General features: G+C 37.2%; 3 protein-coding genes across 4 annotated transcripts; 1 reads left to right on the forward strand and 2 right to left on the reverse strand.

Moving 5' to 3' along the window:
* Positions 1-3530: 3530 nt before the first annotated feature.
* ubr3 (ubiquitin protein ligase E3 component n-recognin 3) lies at positions 3531-20989 on the reverse strand. 2 transcript variants are annotated; one of them, XM_055230419.1, is made up of 40 exons: positions 20506-20978; positions 19910-20049; positions 19679-19831; positions 18713-18868; positions 18564-18604; positions 18412-18478; positions 18195-18325; positions 17860-18088; positions 17571-17750; positions 16598-16731; positions 16416-16502; positions 16270-16335; positions 16106-16195; positions 15903-16031; positions 15769-15821; positions 15554-15687; positions 14618-14703; positions 14385-14526; positions 14161-14257; positions 12797-12938; positions 12575-12679; positions 12338-12508; positions 12049-12081; positions 11077-11522; positions 10786-10874; positions 10399-10548; positions 10175-10308; positions 9964-10074; positions 9620-9820; positions 9258-9394; positions 7878-7963; positions 7607-7712; positions 6740-6840; positions 6218-6342; positions 5630-5737; positions 5408-5533; positions 4912-5091; positions 4621-4830; positions 4405-4544; positions 3531-4329 (listed from the first exon to the last, which is right to left on the reverse strand). In XM_055230419.1, exons 1-40 carry the CDS (start codon positions 20937-20939, stop codon positions 4212-4214), a joined length of 5568 nt encoding a protein of 1855 aa, XP_055086394.1. In that variant the 5' UTR covers positions 20940-20978; the 3' UTR covers positions 3531-4211. The 2 variants fall into 2 exon arrangements, with proteins under 2 accessions (XP_055086394.1, XP_033843364.1); XM_033987473.2 differs by lacking the exon at positions 12049-12081 and having other exon boundaries at positions 20506-20989.
* Positions 20990-21371: 382 nt separating this feature from the next.
* On the forward strand, positions 21372-22856 carry mettl5 (methyltransferase 5, N6-adenosine). Its single transcript, XM_033987060.2, has 7 exons — positions 21372-21615; positions 21689-21803; positions 21876-22060; positions 22153-22235; positions 22321-22372; positions 22438-22487; positions 22719-22856. The coding sequence occupies exons 1-7, from the start codon at positions 21516-21518 to the stop codon at positions 22758-22760; spliced, it is 627 nt and encodes a 208-aa protein (XP_033842951.1). The 5' UTR covers positions 21372-21515; the 3' UTR covers positions 22761-22856.
* On the reverse strand, positions 22229-27076 carry ssb (small RNA binding exonuclease protection factor La). Its single transcript, XM_033987059.2, has 12 exons — positions 26966-27076; positions 26414-26471; positions 26233-26336; positions 25930-26104; positions 25304-25411; positions 25136-25239; positions 24993-25064; positions 24872-24914; positions 23744-23884; positions 23481-23664; positions 23009-23146; positions 22229-22934 (listed from the first exon to the last, which is right to left on the reverse strand). Exons 2-12 carry the CDS (start codon positions 26465-26467, stop codon positions 22855-22857), a joined length of 1203 nt encoding a protein of 400 aa, XP_033842950.1. The 5' UTR covers positions 26468-26471; positions 26966-27076; the 3' UTR covers positions 22229-22854.
* Between the last annotated feature and the right edge of the window lie 885 nt (positions 27077-27961).

The raw sequence follows: 27961 nt of genomic DNA on the forward strand, positions 1-27961 counted from the left end.
GTCTGTCTACATTGCACCAAAGCCTAAATCTTTGCACAAATAAAACTAAAATAACAGCCAACTTTAACTTAATCTAAAAGTGAATTCACCCAACGTAGTCTTGAATTGTCTTACCGTCCATATTAGAAACATGGCTGTCGAGTGGATTTCACTGTTTTGTCGCAGAGCAGAGGGATACTACTTGAATTATTCACATGGACACCTGAGCACGCTGTGAGGTGGACACGGAGTTCACTGACCTCTATCACTTTGTTAGGCCTTTACTGTGGGGGTCAGTCAGCAGCAAGCATCATAAGCCCACGACCTACCTGGAGAAGACAAAGAGGGGATGTCCAAGGATGCACTCCGAAGAACCTGCAAAACCAGCATCTCTCAAATCATGGTCCAGCATGTAGCCCTCACTGATGGAAATAACCCACATATCTGATTTTGTTTTGGTTCGGGTCAATTGTCCCCCATTTCTTGTTGAACAGAAAGAATGCTTTGTTTGCGTGCATTGGAGATTATCCAGAGTGGGGCCTCCAGTAGACTATTTACAAAGTTCAACCCAATTACCCACAAATGCAAATACATGTCACATGACCCCGACCAATATGAAAGCGCAAAGGATCAAGGTTCATTGGGGGACAGGTGGAATGTACAGTTGAAACCAGAAGTTTACATACATTATATAAAAAGACACATATGCTTTTTTTTCCCTCACCGTCTGACATGAAATCAAACTAAACTTTTCTTGTTTTAGGTCATTTAGGATTACCAAAATTATTTCTATTTGTAAAAATGCCAGAATAATGAAAGAAGGATTTTTTAAAGAGAATTTTTCATTATTTTCTTCAAAGTCAGAAGTTTACATACATTTCAGTAGCATTTGGTACCACTGGGTCAAACATTTTGGATATCCTTCCACAAGCTTCCCATAATAGTTGGCAGGAATTTTGGCCCATTCCTCCTGACAAAACTGGTGTAACTGAGCCTAGTTTGTAGGCCATCTTGCTCGTCCATGTCCATAAAGTTAATAGGATTGAGATCAGGGCTTTGTGATGGCCACTACAAAACATTGACTTTGTTATTGTTAGGATAAAAAACTGTGCTTAACTACTTTATATAACCACTGCTATTATTCATTATTGTACAGAGGTCATGTGAATATAAGGACTGTGAGCTGTGAGACTCATAGATATATGTCAAGACAAATACATGATATTCCAATCTATCTAATAACAAACTAAGTATATAGGCCAAGAACTACTGATAGGAATGATGTCACGTTTTGATTTGTGTGATTTTCATGTCTTTCTTATTCTGCAAAGCACTTTGAATTACTTTGTGTATGAATTGTGCTATACAAATAAACTTGCCTTGCCTTACGCCAAGAGGCCTAGCTGGCCTGTGCACCAATGAAGAGGCGCCAAGTCTGAACCATGGTAGCCCCCCCAACTATAGTTTGAGTATAAAAAAAAAATATTGTCTAGCTGAAAACATGCAGGGAATGTCAACACAGACTCCAAATGTATTCTTCATCTAAGCAGAAGTTAACACGAGAGGAAAAGGCCATTTTCCTTAAGCCACTTTGTAACCAGTTTGACAGTATGCTTTAGATCATTGTCCATTTGGAAGACCCATTTGTGCCCAAGCTTTAACTTCGTGGCCTATGTCTTGAGATGTTGCTTCAGTATTTCCACAGAATGTTCTTTCCCTATCTATTTTGCTGCTGGAGGAACTGGTGCACTTCACAAAACAACCCCACACAGATGATGCTGCCACCCCCGTAGTTCACAGTTGGGATGGTGTTCTCAGGTTTGCAAGCTTCCCCTTTTTCCTTTAAACATAACAATGCTCATTATGGCCAAACAGTACAATTTTATTTTAATCAAACCACAGGACAGGTCTTCAAAAATTACGGTCTTAGATTACAGTTTGCAAATGTACAATGGGACAGGCTTTTTATGTTTCTTTTGGAGTAATGACTTCTTCCTGGCAGAGTGGCCTCAGTACAGTACTCGTTTCACTTTGGATAATGACACACTCTTACCAGCATCTGTCAGCATCTTCACAAGGTCTTGTGCACATCAACATATCAGCAAATATCGAACTAAAGCACATTCATCTCTGGGACACAGAACCCGTCTCCTTCCTGAGCAGTATGATGGCTGGACATTCTCATAGTGTTTATACTGCCATATGATTGTTTGAACGGATGGACGCGGTACCTTTAGGCATCTGAAATTGCATCCAAGTATGAACTAGACTTGTTCCTTCAAATACATCCACAGGTGAGTCTTCAATTAACTCAAATGTTTTCAATAAACCTATCAGAAGCTTCCAAAGACATGACATTGTCATCTGGGATTTCCCAAATTGTTTAAAGGCATAGTAATCTTACTGCATGTCAATTTTGACTTTGAAGAAAGTAAAAAAAATCTTCTCATTATTCTTGCATTTAGCAAATAGAAATAATTTTAATAACCCTAATTGACCTAAAACAAGAAAAGTTTAGCCTGATTTCATGTCAGACAATGAGGGAAAAAAAGCATAAGTCTTTTTACATAGAGTATGTAAACTTTTGGTTTCAACTCTAGGAAAAAATGTAAATAATTTTCAAATAATATCCTAAGTACAGGTCGGTTTTAAATGAGGTGGCCGACTCAAAATGTAACACATACACACACACCTCTTAGTGTGGTATATTTTATTCACATATGATACATCAAGCATTCCGGTCAAACTCAGAAAGTTTGAGTCACCAACTACAGTAATGTACTGTATTCTCTCTTCATTCATAAAGGAGCACACAAGAGCTTCAATTACAATTTACACTCATTACTCATTGGCTATTTGGTTGCGATCATTTACAAAGTGGATTCTACAAAACAAAGCATAAGAAACCAAGAGAAGCAGCATGCATGAATTCAAGACGACCTTTTCAAGTGTTGAAAATGTTAGAGAAACTGCAGTGCCAAATGCCTGACACACTTGAGAGTTTGCAGTAGGCATTTTACTAATCAGATTTTGCAGGCACAAGATTTTTATCTTCAAAAAAGAACCACAAAATATGTAGCTAAGACACTTGAATAAAGGTGAGTTAAAGGATGACATGCACAGTGTATAACAGATGTCAAAGTCTGTCCATCTTGAATTGTTGGAATGCAGCTTTAAAATTACACCCATGCACAAAGGAGGACCAATATGCATGTAGGGTGTGCAATCAATAAAGTACTGTGAAGAGCACGCTTTAAATATGTTGTTTCTCTGAAAACGTGTTTGAATTTCATAATTTGACGATAAATCTCATCAAAACACCGAACCTGTCTTAATATTAACCTACATATTTTAATGTTACCTGTCTCATGTGCATACATGAATGCATTATAAATAATGCATTATGACATCTTGGCAGCTGATTCTTACTGAAAAACAAGCATTAAAGCAAGATGTAGAGCAAAAAAAAAACAAAAAAAAAACAAAACAAAAAAACTGAGGTGACCACATTAGTCTTAAATAAAATCAACATCAACATTCCCAGCCATCTGTTTCAAATTCAAAGCACAACTTTAGAAAATAAATCTTCACAAAAGTTAAAATTACACAAACAATGAGCAGCAGCATTATGTAAATATCTAAAATGTACTTTCAACAGCGAAACCAAAAACAAAAAATCCTGAGGATGGATTGCAACTTGGCCCATAGAGAGCATTTTCGTGCTTGCAAAAAAACTCGAGTGTTGATGGACTTCTACTGCCTCCCATCTTCAGCAGATTGAGTGCACATTGTAATGCCAATGCTACGTTGATCAAGCTTAGCTTTACTCAAGCCAACACAGCAGCACACTTTCTGATAAATAAAAGGGATATGAAAGATCATAAATGGTGCAAAATGTAGTAAAACCTTTTAGACATATTCAGCACTTGATATATTTTGTCAACCTAAAATATAAATGACAGCTTCAAGCCCATCCCTTAATAAATAAGTTGATGGAAAGAGTTGTGCTTCTTGACTTAAGCAAAAGTTTTCCATTTGAAAACCACACAACAAATTACACACACGTGGTAAACATGACTGTACACCGAACTTCACATACACCAAGGCTGTGTCAGAAACACTCTCACTTACTGTCTGTTTTCATTAAGTTCCCAGATATTTTGACCAAGGCTGATACATGAAGCAGAAATAAATCGGTGATGGATTGAATTTTATGATAGACGTATAAAAGCTTATAGTCCATTATAGTGAGGCCCCCATCGCTTATTGATGTGATCAAAGGTGTGAGACACCCACTGCTGTTCCAGCACCCTATATCTCTCTTCACACAAGAAAAGAGGCTTTCCACGGCTGAAGGAATGATTCAAAACAAAGATTAGTTTTAAATAAAATCATATTTATATAGACGGAAACAGTATGACCAACCGTAAATCCCGGTCCTCCTCTCCATGCGCGTCGAGGTAAACAGAGCCCCACAGGCAGAAACGATGCCCACGAATAATGATGATGACTGAGGCATTTATCAACAGAAAAATACCAGTGGCTGCGCCACAATGTTGAGAGTGCTGAAAATAAAAACAATGAAACTTAACCCAAACTATCAGCTCGTTTCTTGTATACTTTGTACATCACAAGTCTTACCAAAACACATTCACAGATACCCTGCTGTTTGCAGCAAACTCCTTTGAGACACACAAATGCTCCACACACAAGGCAGAGGGCGGGGTCTTTTGGCACCTTTTTGCAGACAGTACAGGTCTTTCTGTGGTAGTACTGAAATATCACGTTATAATTGTCTGGCAACTGCAGAAGACGAGGTGCTGCCCACTCAGGATCCTGGACTAGCAGAGTCTAAAATTAAAACATATTCCCATATTCATTATTAAAATAGATAAATACTTTTGAAAAACATGCCATCTTACAGACACTGACCAGAGACTGCTCAGCCTGCATCTGTGAGAGGCCAGTGACCTCCCTGCACCATTGACTGACCAAGTCAAACGCACTGACAGGCCACTCCAGACATGAGGCACTGAGCACAGAGCTGGAGGGCTGAGAGGCAGTGGAGAAGAGCCCCAAAGATGTGGCCAAGGACACAAACTCCTCTTGCTCCTAGAAAGAAGCAGGTTCACATTTGATTTATTATTGTTCCCAAAATGCCAAATGATCAAAATCTATCCAAATAAATCTCATTAAGGAATCTGAATAATTTGAACTTGAATTGCCATCTGGTTAATAATGTTAAAAGGTATCAATTTACTTTGAACTTCCAACTTTTTCTTCATCATTTAAAAATGTAATGAATATAGTAAAGTACAAAAACAACAAAATAACACACATATTCCATTATGGTAATATGATGATTATTTAAGCAGATATTACATTTGTTTATGTATGTGATCATTCGGTACTCATGCATGAAAGTTACCGGGCAACCAGGGAGGTTGTCTCCATAAAGGTGATGCTGCAGAAGGCAGGACAGACGAAGGAAGGGCAGGCAGAACTGCTGAAGGCCAAACTCTATGGACTGTGGAGACCACACACTAGAGCTGAGCTGTACAGACATAAGTTCATCAGTCACAATCAGTGTCAGCTGATACTGTATTACTGGGTTTCAATGTCTTGAACAAGTAAGACATCAGACACTCACCATTGGCGTTTCTTCAGCATTCATGGAGTAGACACACTTGTCCTCACATAGCTCACTGATCACATGACTCAGCAATGCATCAAAGGTTTTATCACCATTTGCAGTTTTCTGAAGTAGACAAAAATAAAAGCTACTTTAAAAATTTAACTGAAATTATACCATACAGATATGACTCTGGCAAAGAACAGAATAGGGCATGAACCACTTCAGTTTTTTTGTATTCACTTCAGTATTTGTTCAATTTAGCATTGTATTATTTATGTTAATCATTTTTTAGAACTACCTTATCCATGGTTTAGTCTAATGGTCCTAATTACAACCTGACAAACCACCCTGGTTTAGATCTGGTGGCACTCGGAACGCCAAATACTATCTGAGGTATTTGAAAATATTTTGTACACTAAGTTCACATATCACAGCATGAACATAACATTTAATAATAGCATTGATATCCATATTTAGCTCCCTCAGACCAACACAGAACAGTGGTCTTTTGGGGTCTTAAATAGAAAATATATAATAAAAATGTATACGTTGGTACAAATAAGCCGCCAGTTTAAGTTAAAAGGTTTGTATCAAGTAGATTACCCTTTTCAGTGCTCCAGATGAACTCCAGGCTTGCCTTTCTTCTGAACTGAACTTGGTTGAAAGAGCCGCCAAAGCCTGGGTAAACTGCAGGTTATACAGCATCTTTACCACACACGTGAAGTGCTCTATGGAGAGGCAGACAAGAAAATTATATATATTTTTATATATATATATATATATATATATATATATATATATATATATATATATATATATATAAAAATAAAGGGGTGGGGGGGGTAACACTTAATCAATTAAACGCTTTGCGGCACCTTTCACAATTTTATCACAGTTGAGAGTAAATCTTAGTTATTATTAAAATGAGTACCAACATTATTTAGTCAAGTTTAGCAGTTGTAAGTTTGTGACATGTGTGACAGTAGTAGCCACTGACAGAATCATTTAAGGCACTATACAAGTCCGTTAGTCCATGTGAAACACATTGCAGCTTGTGAAAAAACAGTTCTCATGCATTCTTTTGATCTCTATTTTTCCCAATTATGGGGGGACATTGAAGTGTACCTTTTCGAAGAGGCTGGGGCATAGTCAGGATGAAAATAATAAGCAAGGAAGGAACATCCCGGAACAACATGGGGACTTCAGGTCTTTCTTCTTCAAAACCACTAAAAAGCAAGTTTGAGAAAATAAATACTTTAAAATGTACAAGGATAAAAACTATGACTATATCACACTCAGGACTGGTCTACATTAATTGTATAAAGTAACTAATTGTTGTGAAACAGTGCCATCAATTTTGCATTCAGATAGCATGTTGTATTAAGGATATGCCAAATGCATGCCTCAGGTCAATTGATTCCTTCCAGGTGATTTGACCCAAATTAAACAGTAAGAATGACTGCCTATGATACCAGTAAAGAATCCAGCTATATTTTTACCAAGACATAAGCTGTGATTGTAAAGGTGAAAAAGCTTTCAACATAAGCTAGCACTAACAAAAAGCTGTTATGGCTCATTCTAAACTCGGGAGTGATTTTATTTTTTCATGTTTTTACTATTCACTAACGTTTTGTATATAATTATTAGTACAGGTTGTCTTTGACAAAGCAAAGAGTACTGGGGCGAGCTGGAGAGTAGGAGCTGGTTGAGTTTGTGTGAAGCAGGCCTAAGTACAGTAGCTTGACAAGGTAATTTTGAGGAGTGCTTGGCAATTTGGCAAATGCAGCAATTACAGGTATCAATTACAGGTATCTATGGAAACCATGCACAGACCTTTCCACATATAGCTCATCTCTGTGAGCAGAGAAAAGCTGGTGGGAGGAGAATCATTTAGGAAAGAGACAGAGTGCACATCTCTTCAACTCCAACGTGAACATGCTGCCAAAGAACCAATGTATGGAGGGACTTCTACATGAATGCAACGTCACTTACTCTGCCTGCCTGCTGTGTGGAATCTGAGTCAACTTGGTCCAGGGGTTGTAGGCTGAATCAATGCTGTACAGGCGCATGTGCATTGCCAAAACATGGAAAAGTTGATCTGGAAAAGGACAAATATTTACCCTAATAGTTCAGCATCTACAGTATAGTCAAACTGTCAAAATGCAAAGGTACAATAAAATTCAAGCAGCTAAAAACCTCACACAAGAGTGCACTCTGTTAAGTAAACTGCATTAAAAATAAGAGTTTAAACTGTTCCACTCACTTAAACATGAACGCTTAGCAGCAGCACTGGCTCCACCAGAACATAAATTCCCTCCACGGTGCACTAGTTCCAGCTCCAAGTTAGTCCTAAGAGAAAGAAAATAAAACATTTGAATTAATAAAGTAAAATCTTACAATGAAAAATTAGAGCACAGAAATGGAAGCCCATATGGCTCTGTTCTCATGTTGTCACTTATGATGCAGAGAACCAATTTGTCCTAAAAGGCCTATTATTGTTAAATTATATTCAGAGTAAATGGGACTAAAAGGGAAAAACCAGAGGAGAAACACCCAATGTGCAATGTGTGGCAAAAATGTCTTTTAGTGTTGCTGTGGTTTTAAAACATGATCAGGCCATTTACAATAAGCACTGGAGCAGATGACCAACTCAATATAGTTGCCATTTAGGCCCTTTTGGTAAACAAAAAAAAAAAAAAATAGTGTTGGTTTTGTAAGAATAGGTTACCTCTATGTATTCTACACATGTCCATTTGCTCCTAAGAGAAAACCTTTTGACTAGTCACCAACCACCATCAGCTGCATTTGTGGAGATTACCTGGACAAACATTCCACTACTTATATTTACTTTGTGTTATACTATCTTGATTAGATTTGAAAGGTGCCTTGTCAAATAACTCGCAAGCTCTCAAAAACTTACACATTAGTATAAAAGCAGTTTCAACCACAATTCCTAAATCCTGAAATTTGGTCATCTGCTCCAGTGCTTGTTATATTACATGTTTGAGTATTTAGCCTCCAAACAAAATAAACCATGTTTTGTGAACACAAGGTGAAAGATGATCAAATCTGATTACTCAAGTAGGACTGATCTGGATTTGTTTTCATTGCAATAGTGGCCATTTCTTTAACCAAGAAAGGTGGGGGTATATCCTAAGGTTTCCTGAGAGAAAAAAAAGCAATTTCACATAGATAATTCAGGTACGGTGAAGCTCCATCTGGGTTCGCTGATAAGAGCACCCCTGTGACAGAGGAATTTTCCACTCCTCAGGCAATTTGCACTGTTCATTGAACTTCACAGAGCCAACAGGCACCAAAACACAGTCAAGGGAGCTTTCTATTGAGGGTGGAGCATTGAGTTGGATGAGTAAAGGTCTCAGTGGTTATGCTCTAGCAAGCTCATAGACTGAAGTAGACTCTGGTGAGTCATTAGGGGTTGCTAAAAGATGAATATGTATTAAACTTAACCTGCTTGAAATATTGAATTGACTACATTGCATTTCTTCAGGAAAAAGGTTAGTGTTCAGCCAACATCAACCAACATCAACCAACAGCCGCCAACAGCCGCCCTGTATAAGCTTGTTTTCAAAAACCAGAGAGTAACCAAACACAACTACAGCTTTATATGAGGAGTAAGCCTTACCGTGCTACTGAGTACATGAAGAGGAAGTCGTTATCAGGAGAGCCTGGGTTCTTGCCATAGTCCATGTACTTCTTTTGTGTGGCATTTTTGATGTCTTTGATTACCAATTCCATTTCTCTACTCAAGTTGGACTCAGTCTTAATAAAATAATAAATAGTCAATATTAAAAGACATGTTTAGCATATATTGTATAAGTCTATTCAGTACTTCAACTAATAAAATAAGACTGCACTAACAAGACTTAACAGTTGGCACAAGGCAGAATAACACCTGAATATTTGTAATGCCAAGTAGTTTCTAGTGAATATAAAGGCACGAATAGAAAATGCATGTAATCCAAATTCAAGGTCAGTGGAGCTTACAGGAAAGAAGCTTATTTTCTCCTGAAGTTCCTCAACTTCCTTCACGAGCACACAAGTCTTTTTGTTGGTGGGACTGTGCCATGCCCCAGCCTCTGTGCCACGACCTGGACGACAAGGTATAACGCTGTTGGCAAACTGTCGACAGAGGGGGCAGGTAAACTCTCCTTTATCAACAGAGAAACCCTGCAGAACCTGGTCATTCTGAAACAAACAAAAAACAAAACATTACATAAATTACATTAATCCAGTCAATGTAAAATATCAGCTAGTCAGCATTTATCTCAATGTACAAAGAAACCCCCCAAAGCCAGTTATTGATCTTATCCAGGTTATGATTCCCTTACCCTTAAGGATTCCATATATGACTTGTGGCAATCTATATGCAAAGTGTGTCCACATGTTTGAACATACACGCCACCATCCCAACCAATGGACACGGACTGCAGACAAGAACTCTGCGAAGATAATAAAGAATAAAAGAAAAACAGGAAATGTATGCTTATATCAGATGTTAACGTTTACAGTATATTTAGTTGTGAAGTTTGCATTGCTCACATCTTTGAAGAAACGCTGCATTAGTGTCAATCTGACGTCATGAGCCACACCACATGTGTCTGAAGGGTAAATGTGCTCTTCATCTGAAGTAGGGAGCTTTTTAGCATCTTTGCTTTTGCTTCGATGGCCAAGGACTTAAAAAAAATAAAAAATATCAAAAATAATTTAGCACAAAAGAAAATTTAAACTGGACACACAAAAATGGAAACAACAAACAAATGTACCAGAAGATGCCTGGAGAAGAACGACCAGGCCAGTTGGTCGGTCCTCGGTTGAAGGGCCACTCTGGCCACAGATTACACAGTCATAAAGCACTTCAGATTCCATTACTTCAGCTGGTCCCAAATCCATAGTTGCTTCTGTGTCTGGTAATTCTGTGAAATAAAACAAATTAATGTAAAATGTGCTTGCTTAATCTTAAAACTACAGATTTTCAACAAATTACCAAATTAAATCAAAACATGCATAACCTGCATACTTTTATATGCAACCAACTTGTCACATGCATCAAATTGATTATTTTTTTGGACTTATCTGATTACATTGTTTTTCGTCATAAGAAAACATTATAGGCCAGGGACCTGTGCCAAATGTTAGGTGGTCTCTCTTACCAACATCCATGGCTGTCTCCATGAAACTCTTCTGCCTGGAGGCAAATTCTGCTAGCAGTTTTTGCTGTCTTTCCCTGGCTCTCTGCCGCCTGTAACAAAACATTTTAGATGTAGCTCTGTAAGCATGAATTATCAGTATCAAGCACAATCAACACGGTCAATATGGTGCACATTCTGCGGCCTACTGTAGTTGTTATGATGCAATTTCCCTAGTGTTGCCATATTCTATATAAATACATTTAAAAATTAATCATATTTTACATACAGGACTAACAAATTGTAATGGTTTACCTTTCTTCTTTTTCCATAGTTTTTTTGTCAGTGGGACTAGTCTTCTTTGGTGGCACTGGAGGATAGACTTTTCCACAGATGTCTTGAATACTGCGCTTGATTTGGCAGCTACGTGTTGCTGCCTTGGTAAGGATGCGTTCAATGGCTGTGATGCCATCTCCATGAGCATGCCGGCCCGTCTCCATATCCTCCAGCCAAGAAGCTGACAGTGAGTTCTGCTTGGATGACAGTTTCTGGTGGAGCTTGATTAGGAGGGACAACATGCTTTCTCGAATCTCCAGGATCTCAGTCACCAACTGCGGAGGTGTTCCTGGTGGAACCCAGCGTGTTGAAGAACTTTTAGGCCGGACGACCTGGGCAGCTTCAGTGTTGCTTCGGTTGATTATCTCCTGAAATTTCCTTCTGCGCTCTGCCACGAGGCTGAACACTTGAGCTTCACGAACATTCTATAAAACAGGAAGATTTCTTGAGAACGACATGGACAGGAATGAGTAGGAACTGGAAACAATCTTCTGAGAGCTTTGATAAATGCTGCAAAACTGCAAACATTGTGTTATCACAAACCATGCAAATATTTTGTCAAAAACTTTACAGAAATAGTGAACTATACTCTTGTTAATGTTCATGTAATCCTAATTCAGAAGCATATGAACCATTAACGGATGGCCATGACCTCTACTGACAAGAAGGACCTGAGCAGCATTGTTAAATAAACATATATCACACAGCCTGGTCACAGGGACATCAATCACCCAGACATGCAGTTAAAAAGCATTTACCCAGGCCTGCATTACACACATAATTAGTTTCCTGCAGTCAGAAGGGGGAGCCGCTGCTGATGCAAAGGTCTACATTCACATACATACACACACATCAAGGCAAATATTGCAAATATTGGTCTAAAAAAAGAAAAAAAAAAAGACTGAATGCATGTTTGAAATTAATTAGTAGCTTGAATGAACAAACTGCTACCTCTCTCCAATTCCCTGACAGACGCCTTGAGTTCTGTGGAATATGTAAAAAGGCAACAATTGTATAATACAGGAGGATATAGTTGATGGCAATTTACTTTTAACTAAATTTCTATGATAGGGGATTCATCTGTCATTTAAACACCACTAAAGAAGATGTTATTAATACAGCCCTTGCAAGTCATTATCAGCGTACATACTAAATCGTTTGTTCTTTCCACAGCATAAACCCACCAGTGACACTTTATCATTTGTACCACTGATGTTAGTTATGCAAAGCTACACATTACCTGCCCATAAGAAGATGCTTCTGAGCTGGTACTAGCTGGAGCCTCTTTCTTAACTTCAGGTGCCGTCTCAGGAACCCGCACCCTCACAAAGTTAATGACATGGTGCAGATTGGAAAGAAGGTTGGTTCCGGGGAACCAGCTATCATGACAGTGCTCCTCAATGCAGGGCTCCTAAAAGAAATGTCAAACGTGTGTAGTGAGCAAATCATACAACAATTCATGGTGCAAATATCTCACCTCATCAGGCTTCATGTCCTGAACCTGGTTGTCCAAACCAAGTTCAATCAGGTACAAGACCATACAGAGCACATGCTCTGACATGTTTTGATGATCCATCCAGATCTGCAGATTGTTAATAAATTAGCAGGATGCCAATTTACTGGTAAAAGTAGATTTAACCTCTTCATACTGATGAAACAACAAACATCTAGGACAAATGCATTAGAGTGAAAGGCTCACCTTGTAGAGAAGTGTGAATATCACAATGTGCAGTGTCTTGCAATGCAACAGCCTTATGAGGCCTTTGTAACATGGGTGCAGTGGAGTCCTCTCTTTGTAAGGAGGCCATGGATTCCCAGTGTGAATGCCAGACTGCTTCAAGCTAAATTGAGCAAAAAAAATAACAAGAACAAAATAATACTGAAGAGAAGGCAGAAACATTGTCCACAAAAGCTTCCATGATTCCATGTTAGAGATGCCCATGTCCCTTGGATATATGACAAAAAGGCCTTGATTTAAAAAAACAAAAAAACAAAAAAAACACTGAGCATTTTTAAATTTAAGATGAAGAGAGTCACTGAAAATGCAATTTATGAGCCAACTAAACCCATTTCAGTCCTTTAACCTTTAAAGTCTGTTAAGATCATCTCTCTGCTGTGGATTGCAATACAGTGGATTTAGTCCAGAATAGACACTGGGGGCATTCTGCATGCATGTCTATAGAGAAATGTTTAGTAGTTACCATGGTAACACAATGCACACATTAGCAAAGACAGACAAATAAATCTGAAAACTCAAGATACAATATAAAATGGGTTCAAAAAACACATTTTCAGGAGTCTATGATCAATGCAAGAATGTATAGTCCTATGACTAATGTCATTTCAGACAGACCTGTCTAATAGTAGAAGTCAGCTCACCTGTTGTAGTTTCAACCAAGTCAGTTTTTTATGTTGAGTGTGTGTTAAAACAAAGCTCAGAATAACAAACTTAATAACAGAGTTTCAGACAGCAAAACATTAATATTTTGCTGTCTGAAACTGGAAACATATAAACCTGCTAATGAGAACACTCCCAAAGCCAACACAAATAACACATTTGGATAAATGAGAATAAATGCCATAGCCCAAACCATGCAGATGGGGCATACAACTAATTGCACATAACAGGATCACTGCTACACCGTACACAAAAAATGGGTAGGCTTGACAAGCAATCCATCATATTCAAACAAGAAATGAATGTGGAACATAAGTTTGGATCAGAGTGAGAACAAGCTACAGCAGCTGTATTTGTTTCAACTGAACATTTCTCCTTGAAACACTTTATTTAACAAAATAAAGGAGATATCATATTTTATTGAAAAAATTGACAAATCATAACTATTGTTTAAATTAGATGAGCTTTGGCTCTAGTTTGTGGTATGGTTACTGGTGACTAGGTAGAATGACCTCTATTCATTATGTTCAAGAAGGACAAAAATGACAAAATGAAAAACTATTCAATAAAGCAGTTCATTAAATACCAAAATCACAGAACATGATAATAAAGGTAAAATCCAATGAAATGTACAAAAGAGCCTGAATGTAACTGTATCAACTTACAATGCAGCGTATCTGTCCATGGCAGACTGAACATCTCGCCGATAGACTGTTCTTAAAACAACCATAATGGGGTCAAACTCCTTCTCCCACACTTCAGCTGTTTGGAGAAAAAAAAAAAAAAGATACTTTTTGCAGATCCAGTAAAAAGGCTAATATTGCCCCCAAGTGGACAGATGAAGAGTTGCAAAGTAAAGTAACAGCGACACTGATGCCTAGTTACATACCTTTAGGTGTGTACATGCCTTGTTGCATTGAACCTCCTGGCTCAAACACCGGTGCTTTAAAGTCAGCAACAGCTGAAAGCATTTCCTCAAAGCTACAGGCTCCTGATACATTCCCACTCTTTGGATTTGGATTTTCAGGTATCTTAGAAAATGTGTTAATGAAAATATACTCAAGACAAAGAGTCAAAGGGGACTGAACAGTGTTAAGTATACAACAATGTGTACAAGGATACAAGGTCTAGCAATGCACTGTGTGTGCGGTCATTCATACACAACTGGGAGACCATCTCAGCCCGGAGAATTTCATCATCTGACATTCCTGCAACAAAAATAAAATAGATATGCAATGTACAAATTATAAATATTTGCTGAGCCGCAGCATCTGTCCACTTTTGGCAACAGAGAAGGTAAAGTGATAAAAAAGTAGATTCTTTATTAGTATACGCCCAACTCACATGTGTAATATTATTCAACTAGAGCTATTGAAATATTTCAGTTTACATTAGCTTCATCAGTTCCGAACTGAAAAAGCAGCTTGGATGAGCAGTGAAACATCTTCTCTCCTACAACTTTTTGTCCAGTTGACAGCTTTAGATTTGTGTAATCCCTGAGTCGTCCAGGTCTGATCCATAGTAAAAAGACAGACGTAATTATGGCTAAATTTCAGTTTTAGTGATATATCCTTCTGTTTTGACATGGGAATTGTCAACACCAACATATAATAACTGATATAATAACTGTCTATCGGACAATCCCTCCAGACATGAGCAATACCTGTAAAAAAAATAATCTAGGCTGGATTTGAAATCTGATTTTCACTGCAGATGTCAAAACTACAGAGCCTTAGCTTCACATAGAACCAAGCCATTTCTTCGTATTCCAAGTGTCCAGAAACAGCTTCAGTTTGAATTGTTGTCATTTTAGTCAGGCATTTTAGAGAAGAAGGCAGGATTTGTAAGGGGTTAAGGGAAGATTTTGTCGGCATTCAAGACATGCAGCCTTGATAAATTCAATGTTTGGTCATCCACTAATACAGTGATTTACCATGCGAAAAGGTGCATCAGAATGTAATATTTGAACATTTACAGGCCTTTTCTGAATATCTGCAGTCACTGTTGTATTTGTTAAAATCCTCAGTCAAAAAACACCCAGTGGGTGACTATACTTACCCAAATGAATGCGAAGACTAGTCAAAATGACCAAGAATGTCAAGGCTCCTTCAAGCATTGGTCTTTCTTGTTCAGAGTCTAACACAGCATTCTGATGCTGTGATGCCATGGTTAACAGGTCAACCACTTTAAACCTTAAAACATAATACAACATGCAAGTATGCCCAATACATAGAAAAAATACAACACATTTGAAATCTATAAACAAGGAATACCTTTCAAAGACACTTGAGATGAAGTAATCAGGATCAAGTCTTGATGCACAGACCTTGATACATAGTAACAAAATGTATTATACTTCTTTAAATGTATTAATGAAATAAATATGGCATAACCCAATAGTCTTTACCTGGAGAAGGTATATGTCTGGGTCAATCATCGAGTTGCAGAAGTGTGACTGCACATAGGTCATAGCCTGTCCCTTGATCTGAAGACCATTCCTGACCCACATATTGCTATGAATCTCTGAGAGACATGCCTAGAAAGATATACTCCATTTTAAACATACGCACAAATACTGACAAAATTACCAAATCCGTCGTTAAAAAAGACCTGTATTTGAAGAGGATGCACCATGATTTTCATAAGCATCTCTTGGTCAGGTAGGAGGCTGTCCAAGTCCAACTCCTGGCATTTCACAGCCTAAAATAGTTGGTGATGTGTTAAAATAATGATTCTTCACTGTCAAGTTTTAATCTGTTTATGAATCAGTATACCTTGCTAAGAAACATAGCATAGTATCTGTGCAATGGCAAGTGAAATGTCACTTGATTAGGGGCAGGCTAAAAGAAAAAAAAAAAAACAGTTTAAGCAACATGGCAGGTCAAGATATGCAAATAACTACATGATGGGCTTTATTTACTTCATCAATGAATCCAATGGCATCAAACCAGATCTGTAAAGTCTCCAAACAGTATCGAACCACAGTTTTTGTGTATTCTTGTGTGTCCTGTAACAAGAAAAGATAATGGCAATAAATGCTAAGACTAAATGCAGACAGTGCTGTTTGCATAGTATTGGTGAGAAGTATGGGGTAGGTCTTACTTTTACTTTGCAGTGAGTTAGAAGACCCCACATTGGTTGTGCACAGGCTTCAAGTTCTGCTGCAAATGCTGCATAGTATGTCTGAGACTCAAACTCCACATGTTCATTTAACTCTCGCTTATTAAGATTCATCCCTATGAAAAGTGGAGTGGTAGTCACAGTTACAGGGTCATCTTTACCATGTACCTGTTTTTAATATATTTATTTGAAATTATGTATAGAATAATTATAACAGTTAAACAATGTATAAATATATCAATATCACACAACTAGTAACCCCAAGGGGAGAGTAGCACAGAAAATATACATATAATATGATAGTGACACAGCATGCAGCAAGTGGATACGCAAGTCCACTGTGCAAGGGTATGTGTTATTTTTAGGGTAGCAAGGCAACATGCAAGTAACCAGGACCAACAACAATTTTAACACAGAGACAAAGATTAACAACGCAACTTCCTACAAGTCATTCTTTACTAAATTACACTTCACTTAAAATCCACGTTTAAGTTTATCTTAATTTTCTTGCTTAGAAACACGTGCTTTGAAACACTTTTCTTTGAAAGCGTATTTACCATACAAACACATAAAGTAGGACTGGACAATGATGGTGGTGATAAAAACAAATAAATATAATTCCTAAAATAATCTGCTCTCAGTTTAGTGCAGATGCCTGCTAAAACACCTTTCCCACTCATTCCTTCAATTGGTCAGCCTCTGGAAGGCTGACTGAGTGACAGCTGGATTTATTCAATCAGTTAAATCAGTGATGTGGAACCTTTGATAAGGAGATGATCTTATGTACATCTTTAAAAGGTAATAGACAAACTATAAGTGTACATGAATTGTGATAAAAATTAAATCATGATCTGGCTGCATATTGTTCACTCCTAACATAATGTACTGCATTTTTTTTTATTTAGAAAACATGAATTTTAAAACATTATATACATCATCATTTTGTATTACTTACCTTGGAAAAATGACACAAAACTCATCCACAACATCAGCAAGGAATGGTCCTCCAGAAACTTTTTTGCAACACTTTGGTGTGAAAGGATGTTGATAAAATCACTAACTAATGGCCAGTAAGTGTTGTTTTTCAGTAGGGCTTCACTGCAGTTCACTACAACATGGCGATTGTTTTCTTCATCTGACAGAAAACAAATATTACATTTTAGAATACACAGCTGACAAAACATTGGAAAAGAATACCTGAAAAACACATAAATCACACAGTGAGCTTTGCATTGTTTGCCTACCCTGAAGTTCACTTTTAATAAGGCAGCTTTCCATCATGTAGAGAAGCACTGTGACCATAATGTCCAATAGCTGACACTCCTCAGTCACATGTCGGGCAAGTTCCTCGTTGCTAAACAGTTGCACGCTGATATGTACAATTCGGTTGGACATGGTATCAGACTCATGGCTTTTCATCAGTGTTTTCATAATAAATGCATAATGTTGTACAAATGTTTTTGTAAATGTGATCTATCAGCAAGACAAAATTGACAAAAAGATTAATGTTAAGTTTCAGTTGCAGTTGAACATACACAATGGATCTAAAACTTTTAAATAATTTATGAGAAAGAAGTACCTTGTAATCTTGATCTGGCAACATATTTAGTAAAAAAGTCACCATCTTTTGGGGAAACTCGTATTTTATAGTCCAGAATAGCAACTCTTCCAAAAAGCATTTATGCTTCAAAGATTCAATTATACAGGGATCTGAAGGTAAGGCAAATAGGACAGAAAATTTTGTACAAATTTGTAAAGGAAAACATTCCAATGACATAGTAAAACACAGCATGTACCTTTGGTACTGCTACTTAGTTTAACTCTCTTCCTCTGCCCTACAGATTGTCCAGCATCTGGATCTTCCTATTAAATTGGAAAGATATGAACCTAGTTTAAATACAAAATGAAACCCCCAAAAAGTTCCATAATAGTAGTATGGCACACATACATCTTTACCAGATTCATTTGGACTACCAGGTACAGAGCCTCCTAAAAACAAAAGGTATATAAATTATAGCTGATAAAACTATATAATGGAGTAGGAATAGCTGAAACAGTAGGTCGATCTACTATATTAAAGATGACAATGAATCTTACCTAATAAACACATTGCCCCTGCACCACCTTCAGCCCCAGCCACACCATCAGCTGTTGCACCTTGGCTTTTCTCTTCCACAGACACTAAACCTGAATTTTTAAGTGCTGACAAATACTTTTCATAGTTCTTCTTTGCATAATGATTATCCTCTTGGCCTATAATAGTGAATAATTACAATTTCAGTAAGCTGAAATACAATAGTGTAATAATGTGCAGTTTATTACTGTGCAGTGTTGTGCACAGATAATGATTGATTTATGATGGTAAAAAGGTGAACAATGAAACTTTTTTTAATAGAGGGTCTGCCACCTGCCTGTCTGAGATGTGTTTGCCTGGAATGTTCCGCATGAGATGAAAACTTTTTTACATTGTATTGATTAATTACAGTAGTTTACATAATAATAATAATACAAAAAATAACATGCGTTTTACTTAATGCCATATTGTGGAATAGGAATATATCACAACAGTATATTGTGATATTTAATTACTTGATACAGTATCGATATCACAAGATGCTGTATTGAGGCCATGAGCATTTTTTATGTACATTTCAAAAATAAGTATTTGTAGCATTACAGTGTAAACATATGTAATGCAGTCAGCGTATTTATGGTTTTGATTATCAACAGTGCATTTAGTTTCAGTATGAAGTGATTTAACAAAATTAAAACAGTTGAAAATATGTATTTGTTAATTTTAATTTTAAAACAGTGGTATATCGTAGAATCCCACACGCAATAGATATATTGCACATGTCACCATAGCGTGATATTATCATATTGTGAGCGAAGTATCTTGTATTGATTCAAATTGTGAGGTACCACATGATTTCCATCCTTAAGTGTGTAATATTCCAGACAAACAATCAACATCTCCATGGAGAAGCAGGTGGCAGAGCCTCTACCAGAAAATTTGATATTTAAAGAAAATTAAAAAGAAAAAAAAAGAAAACATAGATTTACCCATGCTCAATTCTTTGAATGTCTGCTGATTGGTTAATATCTTTGTTAAAACAGTTCTCATTGCTCCTCCCATCTTTGTAAGCTCCTCCAGAAAAGAGATCTGTGGCTCCAGCTGCTGCAGCACTTTCTGTAGATCTCGCTCACTAGAATTGTCTGGTAGAGTGAGATAAGAGTTATAACACATAATGCCAATAGATTAGGATGCATGTAGTTGGGTGCCAAATCATTCACCTGCTTCTGTGTATCCATCCCTCAGATACTGTATAATACACAGAATAAACCGAGGAAGAACCATCTCAGACATTAAGAGAAGATCTCGGGGTATTGTAGGTACATTCTCCCCTGTTCTTAATCGATGCCGGAAGCAAAATCTGTTATGAGAATACATAACATTTTACTCATTACATAGTTTAGAAAGATTTAAATATTTTGACCTTATGATACACTTGACTGTCAATCTGTACAATATAAATAACATAAATCCAGGAATACAGGTTTGCAGTGACAGTCCAAAATCCAAAATTTCGTATGTGTTACAAAAAAAAAAAAAAAAAAAAAGATTAAATACTTCAAATCCTCTTTACAACAGCTAGTTAGTTATACGTTAGCTAACTTGCTGAGCTGGTTAGGTAGCTATACCAATGATTAAGCTCAAATTAGATATGAAACGAGACAAAAACAAGATGCCATTAACGATTACAATTTAGAAATGTATGCATCAGTGTGTGACAACATGATTTACACAACTGTCAAGTCAACGTTGGTTTACTGACCAACTGAAGTAGCAGTTAGCATAGCCACATTGATAGCAGTTAGCTTGGACTTACCCACTCTCTCGCATGACATTACTGTCTCCACAGTCACAGGCCCCACCAGCTTGGCTTCTAAACATATTAAAATCATGTCCAGTGTGTTCTCCATTGTTGAAACATTCGGCACACAGTGACATACAAGGTGAGATGCCACACGTCCGGCATCGATATGCCACAAAATTAGCCGTCCAAACCAAGCCGCACAAGGTAGCGTTGTCATAGGAGCGGACCGTTCTGCAGAACTCCTCGAATCCTTCGCCTCCTGCGATCAGACATTTGCACCAGTCCAGAGCCTCGGTGTCCGCAGCAGTCTTCTCGGGATTTAGGACACTATCAAGTAGCTCATGAAGCTGTCGGAGGCCGGAGCTGTTGTCAGGCTGAGTAAGGTCTGCTTTCAAATGGGTAGCAGTAGCTTTCTTGTCCCGGCGCAGCAGCGACGCCGCCATCATGCTCACTGCTTGTTGTCTACAAATTTATTTTTGTTGTCTTGTTTCCATCTTCTCGGGAATTCTCGCGATGAGTTCTCTTCTAGCATGGATGGGCGTTATCTCTGCACTATGTGATCCCGTAGCTATGCGTTTAGCACAAGTGTCTTTCAATCATTGCAAAATTGCACAATAAATGTTATGTTGCTTATTAAGTTTTCGCGCTGCACTTTTTGAATAACTTTACTTTCCTCATAAGAAACATTGTGTGGCATTCTCATGATTATTTTGATCCTCAAGGTTTATTTTATTAAACCTTTGCAGATTTAAGTTATAGTCCAATTACTTTTGGTCACATACATCATTCATTCTTTTGGTACTGTGTTGGGTGCATACACATGGTTGGGTGGTGTTTTTTTTTTTTAAGGGGAAGAGGAACCGTTTTTCACTGACTATGTGTAAAGTCGGAATGTTTTTGTTGCACGCAAGGCGGAAATTTACTTAACTGGCTTTGGGTCATGGATCTATTAAAATAAGTCGGTTTCAGTTGGGTTGCTGATCTTGTACATACTAGGCATTTATATACCTACTGAAATAGTCATGAAACTCAAGGAATTGGAAAGTTGTTTGCAACAAGTCGACACATTTGAAACACCCAAAGTATTCCTTGAACAGTATCCAACTAGCCCCCACATTGCAGGTAAGAAACAGTGCGATCAGATCCAAATAAAGGCAGCATTTATTTTTGATCATTTACTTTCTCATTTTTTCAGCATGTATGCTTTACACAATTCATAGTACGTTTGATGACATTGAAGGGAAACTGGTAGCGGATTTAGGATGTGGGTGCGGCGTTCTGAGCATTGGAGCAGCTGTGCTTGAAGCAGGGTAAGAATAAAGTATGATTGTCAAATTATTTTCTGCATGATCGGAGATGATGTCACGCATATTTTTGTGTAGATTTTGTGTTGGTTTTGACATCGATCACGACGCTTTGGAGATATTTAGGCGAAACGCTGAGGAATTTGAGATTTCCAACTTAGACCTCGTTCAGTGTGACTTGTGTAGTTTGGAGATGGAGGCATATTCCTCCAAATTTGACACGGTAATCATGAATCCACCATTTGGAACAAAACACAATCAAGGTGAGCACACTTGTATGTAGCTATGCGTAAAAACGTTTTTGCATATATATAAAATGTATAATTTAAAATTTATTTTTGTTTTGTTTAAAAAGGTATAGATATGAAATTCCTGAAGAATGCCTTAATGTTAGCAAAGAACACTGTGTATTCACTTCACAAAACATCTACACGAGAGGTAAGGATTCCCATTTATAAAATCAAATTTTAAAATAAAACAAACTAAAAAAATCATGTTACTGTATTAAACATTACTTTCACAGCACATACAGAAAAAGGCATATGATTGGGGTGTTAAAATGGAAGTAATAGCAGGTGAGATGAAAAATAAGAAAAATTGAATGCCATAGCTTTAACACAGTCCAACTGGTTGCTTACAGAATTACGATATGATTTACCAGCATCTTACAAGTTTCACAAAAAGAAATCGGTAAGTTCATAATTTATATTACCAGATGTAATCAAAATACACTTTCCAATGTTGAGCTTAATTTTATGTTTTATTTACCGTGTTCTATGCAAACTAAAAAAGTATTCAATTCAAGACAGCAAATGGGACTTACTAGACGTCAAACGTTTGACATTAAGCGCTTGCGTAAAAGAAATTACCCTAATGTACAGTTTCATAAGATACGGGGTTCATTTATGTCTTACTTTCTAGGTGGATATCCAGGTGGATTTCTTAAGATTCTCCAAATCTTGAAAGTGGCAATGGAATGGATTAAAGTAATTTGACTTTTGTGGTTTGTTATAAATGTTTTACAAATAAAAAAACTCTTTTGAGTGGTTTTCATAACTTAAGATCCATTCTCCGTTTTGGCGACTTTGGCTGCAGGAGCTTCTGCTTCTTCTAGCTCTCTCTTCTGAGCTGCAGGTGCTATAAAAATATTATATATAAAATATATATTACATACAAAAACACAAAGATAAGTACAAGTAGGGAGTTCATACCATTCTCATCATCTCCCTCATCATCACTATCAAACTTGGTCTTCTTTCCTTGGAATTGATTTCTTCCTTGATCTCTGTCTCTGCCACCACCCCTACCCCTTTTGCCTCCTCTTCCTCTTCCACCTGGACGTCTACCACCTTGGCAATGTAATGAAACATCAAGAAAAATTAATACAATTAGACAGATTATAATGATTTTTCTTCTTATTTTTCTCAGGTTATTCAATTATACATTTATGTATGCCAATTAGCTTTCTAACCAAATACTAAGCAAAAATATCTATTAATTGTAGTGGTTAAATTTCATAAATCTCAGCAATGATACTATAGCATTAAAGTGCAATTTACGGACACAGAATAGATTTTGAGTCTTATAGACTGCTGGTTGATGATATACTGAATGTTACCATGTTTTCCAAAAGGAAATGTAAATTAGTTCAACAGAAAAAGGAGTCATTTTTAGACTATGTACCTCTGCCTCTTGACCTGTAACACACTTGTTGAGCCTCAATTATCTTTTTTAATTCTTCCTTCTCCTCGTCTCCCTCAAGCACCTTCCAAGTAACCGCGCTGTCCTTGATTTTCAATTCCCCTTCATTTGCCTCTTTGGCCTTATCAAAGGCTTCCTTTGCATTTCCATCAAATAGGAGTGTACCCTAGTTAGAATGAGGGGAAAAAAATAAATAAATTGCAATCTTTTATGCTAAATGCATATAATTGATAGTTATAGCTCACCTCTTTGGCACCTCTTGTAAAATCGACCCATTTGATCTTTCCATGGCCAGAGAATAAGTCATGAAAGTCTTCTCTTGAAACATTTTCAAGCTCTCCAGAAAATTTTAACAGACATCCTGTCTGTTCATCCAAGAGCAACTCCTGAAGCATAGAAGCAGGTCCACAATTAATTAGACTGCCACATACCTCAGCCCTGTACTGAAGCTGGATTAGAGGGCTAAGAAGTTAACCCTGGTTTGCTGGTACTACGATACTAGATAAAATAAAGATTATCTAGTATCGTAGTAGCAGAAAACTGAGTTCTGTCCTAAACTCAGAACCAGCTTACCAAGTTAAGATCTCAAATAAGATTAAACAACTCAAACTGAAAATATGGCCAGTGTGGTAGTGAATGTATGTTCCCTTTGCAATCAAAAGTTTGGATACACCCCCTCATTCAATGTTTTTTTTCCTTATTTTTATTACTTGCTACATTTAAGATGCATACGGAAGAAGCAAGATATATGGAATTATATAGAAGTTAAAATGGCTACTAAATATTTTTTGACAAAGCAAAGGGGGGCTACTTTGAGAATTTGAATATGAAATTATTTTTTTTAAGTATTTAGTAGAGTTGTTTAACTTTGTTGTTTGCTGTTCCCGTTAATATTAGTATTACATTTTAGTGTTTAGATCTTGACAGATTTTAATATGCATTTCATGTAATTTAATGCACAGGCAAAAGTGTCAGTCCATGGTGATGTATTTCATGTTATTCATGGCTGGTTGGTGTTTTGCCTTATTTATGATTATTCAAATTTATTTTACCATGTCAATGTTTCCTTTGTCTTCTATTTCATCTTTTAATTCTTTTTATATTTTGTGAAGTACATAGAACTTCCCTCCACCATTGTTCTAATTTGTCAGCTATTTCTTTAAAATGTTACTATACTATACCACACTATAGTATTAAGTGTATCAATGCATTATTTATTTTTATTTTTTTTCAAGCAAGTAGCAAACCCACCACCAGAAATGTTACATAGTGCACCTTTAAACAGAGACTCACTTTCACACAATTATTCAGGATAATTTAAGCCAGCTTCATAGTACAGGCCTCTGTATTGGTATAAACTGTGCAGGACTCACCATTTCTTTGTCCTCAGTTTGTTTTTGTTGTTTTTCTTTGTCCCTAAAAAAGAAAGTGTTTGGTTGAGAAACACATTTTTACAATAGTGGATTTATGACAGTGTTGTGTGGCTGTACATACTGCTTAGCTTTAGCTTTATTCTCCGCTTTAAATTGTTTTCGCTCCTCTGCTTTCTTTGCATGATAAGCTTCTCTACAAACACAAACACAGCACTGTTAAGGTTATGAAATATCATTTTAAAAGTTGTTGATTGTAAGACCAACCTCGACAACACTAGCAACTCGTTATCCTTGAATGTTTTTATGTCTGAACGTTCTAGGAATCTCTTTGAGGCGTCTTCAGTATCAAAACAGATGAATACTGATCCCTGTTCAGAGATTACCTCAAGTAACTTCAAGTGACAAGTAACAAAATTATTTCATTATATTTACCTTGAACTGCTTTAGTAGGTTTCTTCTCATCTGAATGTTTTCTATTTTGCCTTTTCCATTCAGCCACTCCTGAATTTCATCCAGAGACGTTTCCAGAGGAAAGCCTTTCTACATTAGATAATTCCAAAGTTATATCAATGAGTATATTCTTAATATTGAAAAACCTCTAAAACATACCATTTCACAAGGGGTGAGCACCATCAATAATGTCTCACAATGGGACGCTGTTTAATATACTTGAATCACTGGCAGATTTAGTCAACCAGAAAAAGCTTAACTTAAGTGGAAGTTACCTGAACCAACTACCATTTCAACCCACAAAAGGGCCTTTCCTATTGTATGTGCTTTAAGACCAATTACTAATGTCCAGAAATTCAGCCGTGGCAGTGCTCTACTTAAATTTGGGAAATGCCCAAGAATACAAACATTCATCATCTCAGGACACATGCTTTAACATTGTAAAGTATCCCAATGATTTGTTCCAGTTTCAGGTGATCAGGGAACACACGAAATATGCTGAATTTGTCTATATGGAAATAGGACATACATTCATATATTTTGCCATTATGGCCACTTTTGCAACACATTTGATTGTCAAATGAACTCTTATCAGCTAAAAAACTTACCATATACACAGTTTTGTGAGCAATTGTTGCTTTGTATTCATCATTAACTTCAGGTAAAGGCTTGTTTGGAGATCTTCTGATCTTAGTCTTGTCATCACTGAGCTCCAGTAAACCGGTCTTTGATTTCTGTAGTGCTGCTACAATAACGGTGCTGTCTGTCGTTAATGACTTCAGTCTAGAGAAAAGGGGCAGGGGGCGCAAAAACAAACCTTTTACACTTTTAATTTTCTCACTCAAATAATTATGAAAGTAATCAAAGAATGTTAAAATTGTATTACATAATTTAAGTTGTATGCATCAAACCTGTTAAATTTTAGCATTGTCTCCAATGTTACCCAGCCATCATCAAGCTGCAATTGTTCTTTGAGAAATTTGTCTCTTGGGAGGTTATGATCCCCAAAGTAGTACTAAAATAAAGATTAGTTAGTAATGCATTTAAGAACAATGAGAGATAGTATATTATCACATTATTATCACGACATACCTCGAGTTGTCCTGCCACTTTAAGCTCAAGAGGAGACATTTCTTCATCTGCCATGATTCTGTGAAGTGACGCATTGTTTTTAATAGATCCATGGGTAAAACATACAGATGCTCAGGTCACGTGTAGATCATCGGTATAAAACTACTCCATTTTCACTTCAACTCAATAGTTAAGTTTGTCTTTATATTTTAAAGTGGTCGCTGCGATCTTGTTTTAAAAAGTACCATGTTTTACAATTTCGATTTTTTTTTTTTGGAATAGCTAGCGTGCTATCCTAGCAAATTTACCACAGACTAACCAGCTTATCCAGAATGCTGAAATAAACCGATTCTAATGTTTAAATGTACAAAAGCCATAACGTAATCCTAGAAACAAGCCAGTATCCGCGGTAATATCGTTACAGCAGTTCAAATAGCATGTTGTTTTAACATTTTGTCTCATTGAAAAGCCAATAACGAAATGTGTCGGTGCTCTGGTGGTGGTGGTATTTTTATTTATTTCATTCTAGAGGCGACAAATTGCCTTTGGCGCTACATTAAAAGTAATACTTACAACTTCTTTGAAGCCTTCAAAATGTTCACGCTTTAATCGAAACTAAGCAGAGCTCTGCTGCTGCACGCAGTTCGCACGTTGCGTCTACAGCTGCGTGCTACGGATCGTGCTGAGGGTCTGAATTACTGTGTTCCATGAAAAGCGAACCTATTGAGATTCTTTGAAGAGTGGAATTGCTCTCGGCCACTTTAATGAATGTTTGTAGTGATATAGGAGCAGTTAAAAATGTGTATCATGTGCATTTTGTCTTTCGTACGAAACGAAAATCAAAGGCATATATTTGACTCTTCCACTGATGCGTTTCCAGCTAAGAAAGGCTGTTGTGTATGGCCTACTTCGTCCTTTACGTGTCGCTCTTTCTTCATATTTGCATATTGTAAATGCTCTCAGCTCACGTTATATTCCATGTAATGCCCAGGTAAGAAAAGGTGGGTAAACTAAGCAGGCTTTTACAGAGGTAGGCTACTCAAGTAAAAAGCAGAACGTAATAGCATACGAAATTACAGTGGTTAGAGACTAACTCAAACTTTGATTCAAGTATGAGTACTGTACACTGTAAAATATATGCAGGGCCGGCCGAGCTGCTTTGGGCCCCAAGGCCGCCAGAGGGCCCCCGAGAGCCCATACATTTGTATTGAAAATAATATATGTAAAGTTATACTAGACCAGGCATGTCCAAACTGCGGCCCGGGGGCCAAATGCGGCCCTCAGACCAATTTTTCTTGGCCCTCAAGCTTCCAGGTGAATTAGCCTGTATTTCTTTAAACAGTACTTTTTACTGTATATTTCTGAAAATCTGCTTTAACAAGCCCTTATCAAATATTTAATGTGTCCCATTGAGGATGTAAGCACGAATAAAGGTCTAGCGGTTCAGTCTAACTTGTAATAATAACACACATTTGAAGTATTCACTGTATTGGCGACCAGTCTATGGCCCTCAGTCGGCCCTCGGCTTTGTCTGTGATTTTATATGCGGCCCTTCATGAAAAAAGTTTG

Source organism: Periophthalmus magnuspinnatus, chromosome 21 (genome assembly GCF_009829125.3).
Source record: "Periophthalmus magnuspinnatus isolate fPerMag1 chromosome 21, fPerMag1.2.pri, whole genome shotgun sequence".
NCBI lineage: Eukaryota > Metazoa > Chordata > Actinopteri > Gobiiformes > Gobiidae > Periophthalmus > Periophthalmus magnuspinnatus.

Coding starts and splice junctions, on each gene's coding strand:
- mettl5 (XM_033987060.2), top strand. CDS start 21,516: ATGAAACTCAAGGAATTGGAAAGTTGTTTGCAACAAGTCGACACATTT. Junction 22,061..22,152: donor TGGAACAAAACACAATCAAG/GTGAGCACACTT, acceptor TTGTTTAAAAAG/GTATAGATATGAAATTCCTG. Junction 22,488..22,718: donor AGTTTCACAAAAAGAAATCG/GTAAGTTCATAA, acceptor CTTACTTTCTAG/GTGGATATCCAGGTGGATTT.
- ssb (XM_033987059.2), bottom strand. CDS start 26,467: ATGGCAGATGAAGAAATGTCTCCTCTTGAGCTTAAAGTGGCAGGACAA. Junction 26,337..26,413: donor AAGTGGCAGGACAACTCGAG/GTATGTCGTGAT, acceptor TCTTTATTTTAG/TACTACTTTGGGGATCATAA. Junction 22,935..23,008: donor TGAGGGAGATGATGAGAATG/GTATGAACTCCC, acceptor ATATTTTTATAG/CACCTGCAGCTCAGAAGAGA.
- ubr3 (XM_055230419.1), bottom strand. CDS start 20,939: ATGATGGCGGCGTCGCTGCTGCGCCGGGACAAGAAAGCTACTGCTACC. Junction 10,309..10,398: donor TCTTCTCCAGGCATCTTCTG/GTACATTTGTTT, acceptor ATTTTTTTTAAG/TCCTTGGCCATCGAAGCAAA. Junction 9,395..9,619: donor AGAAAATAAGCTTCTTTCCT/GTAAGCTCCACT, acceptor TATTTTATTAAG/ACTGAGTCCAACTTGAGTAG.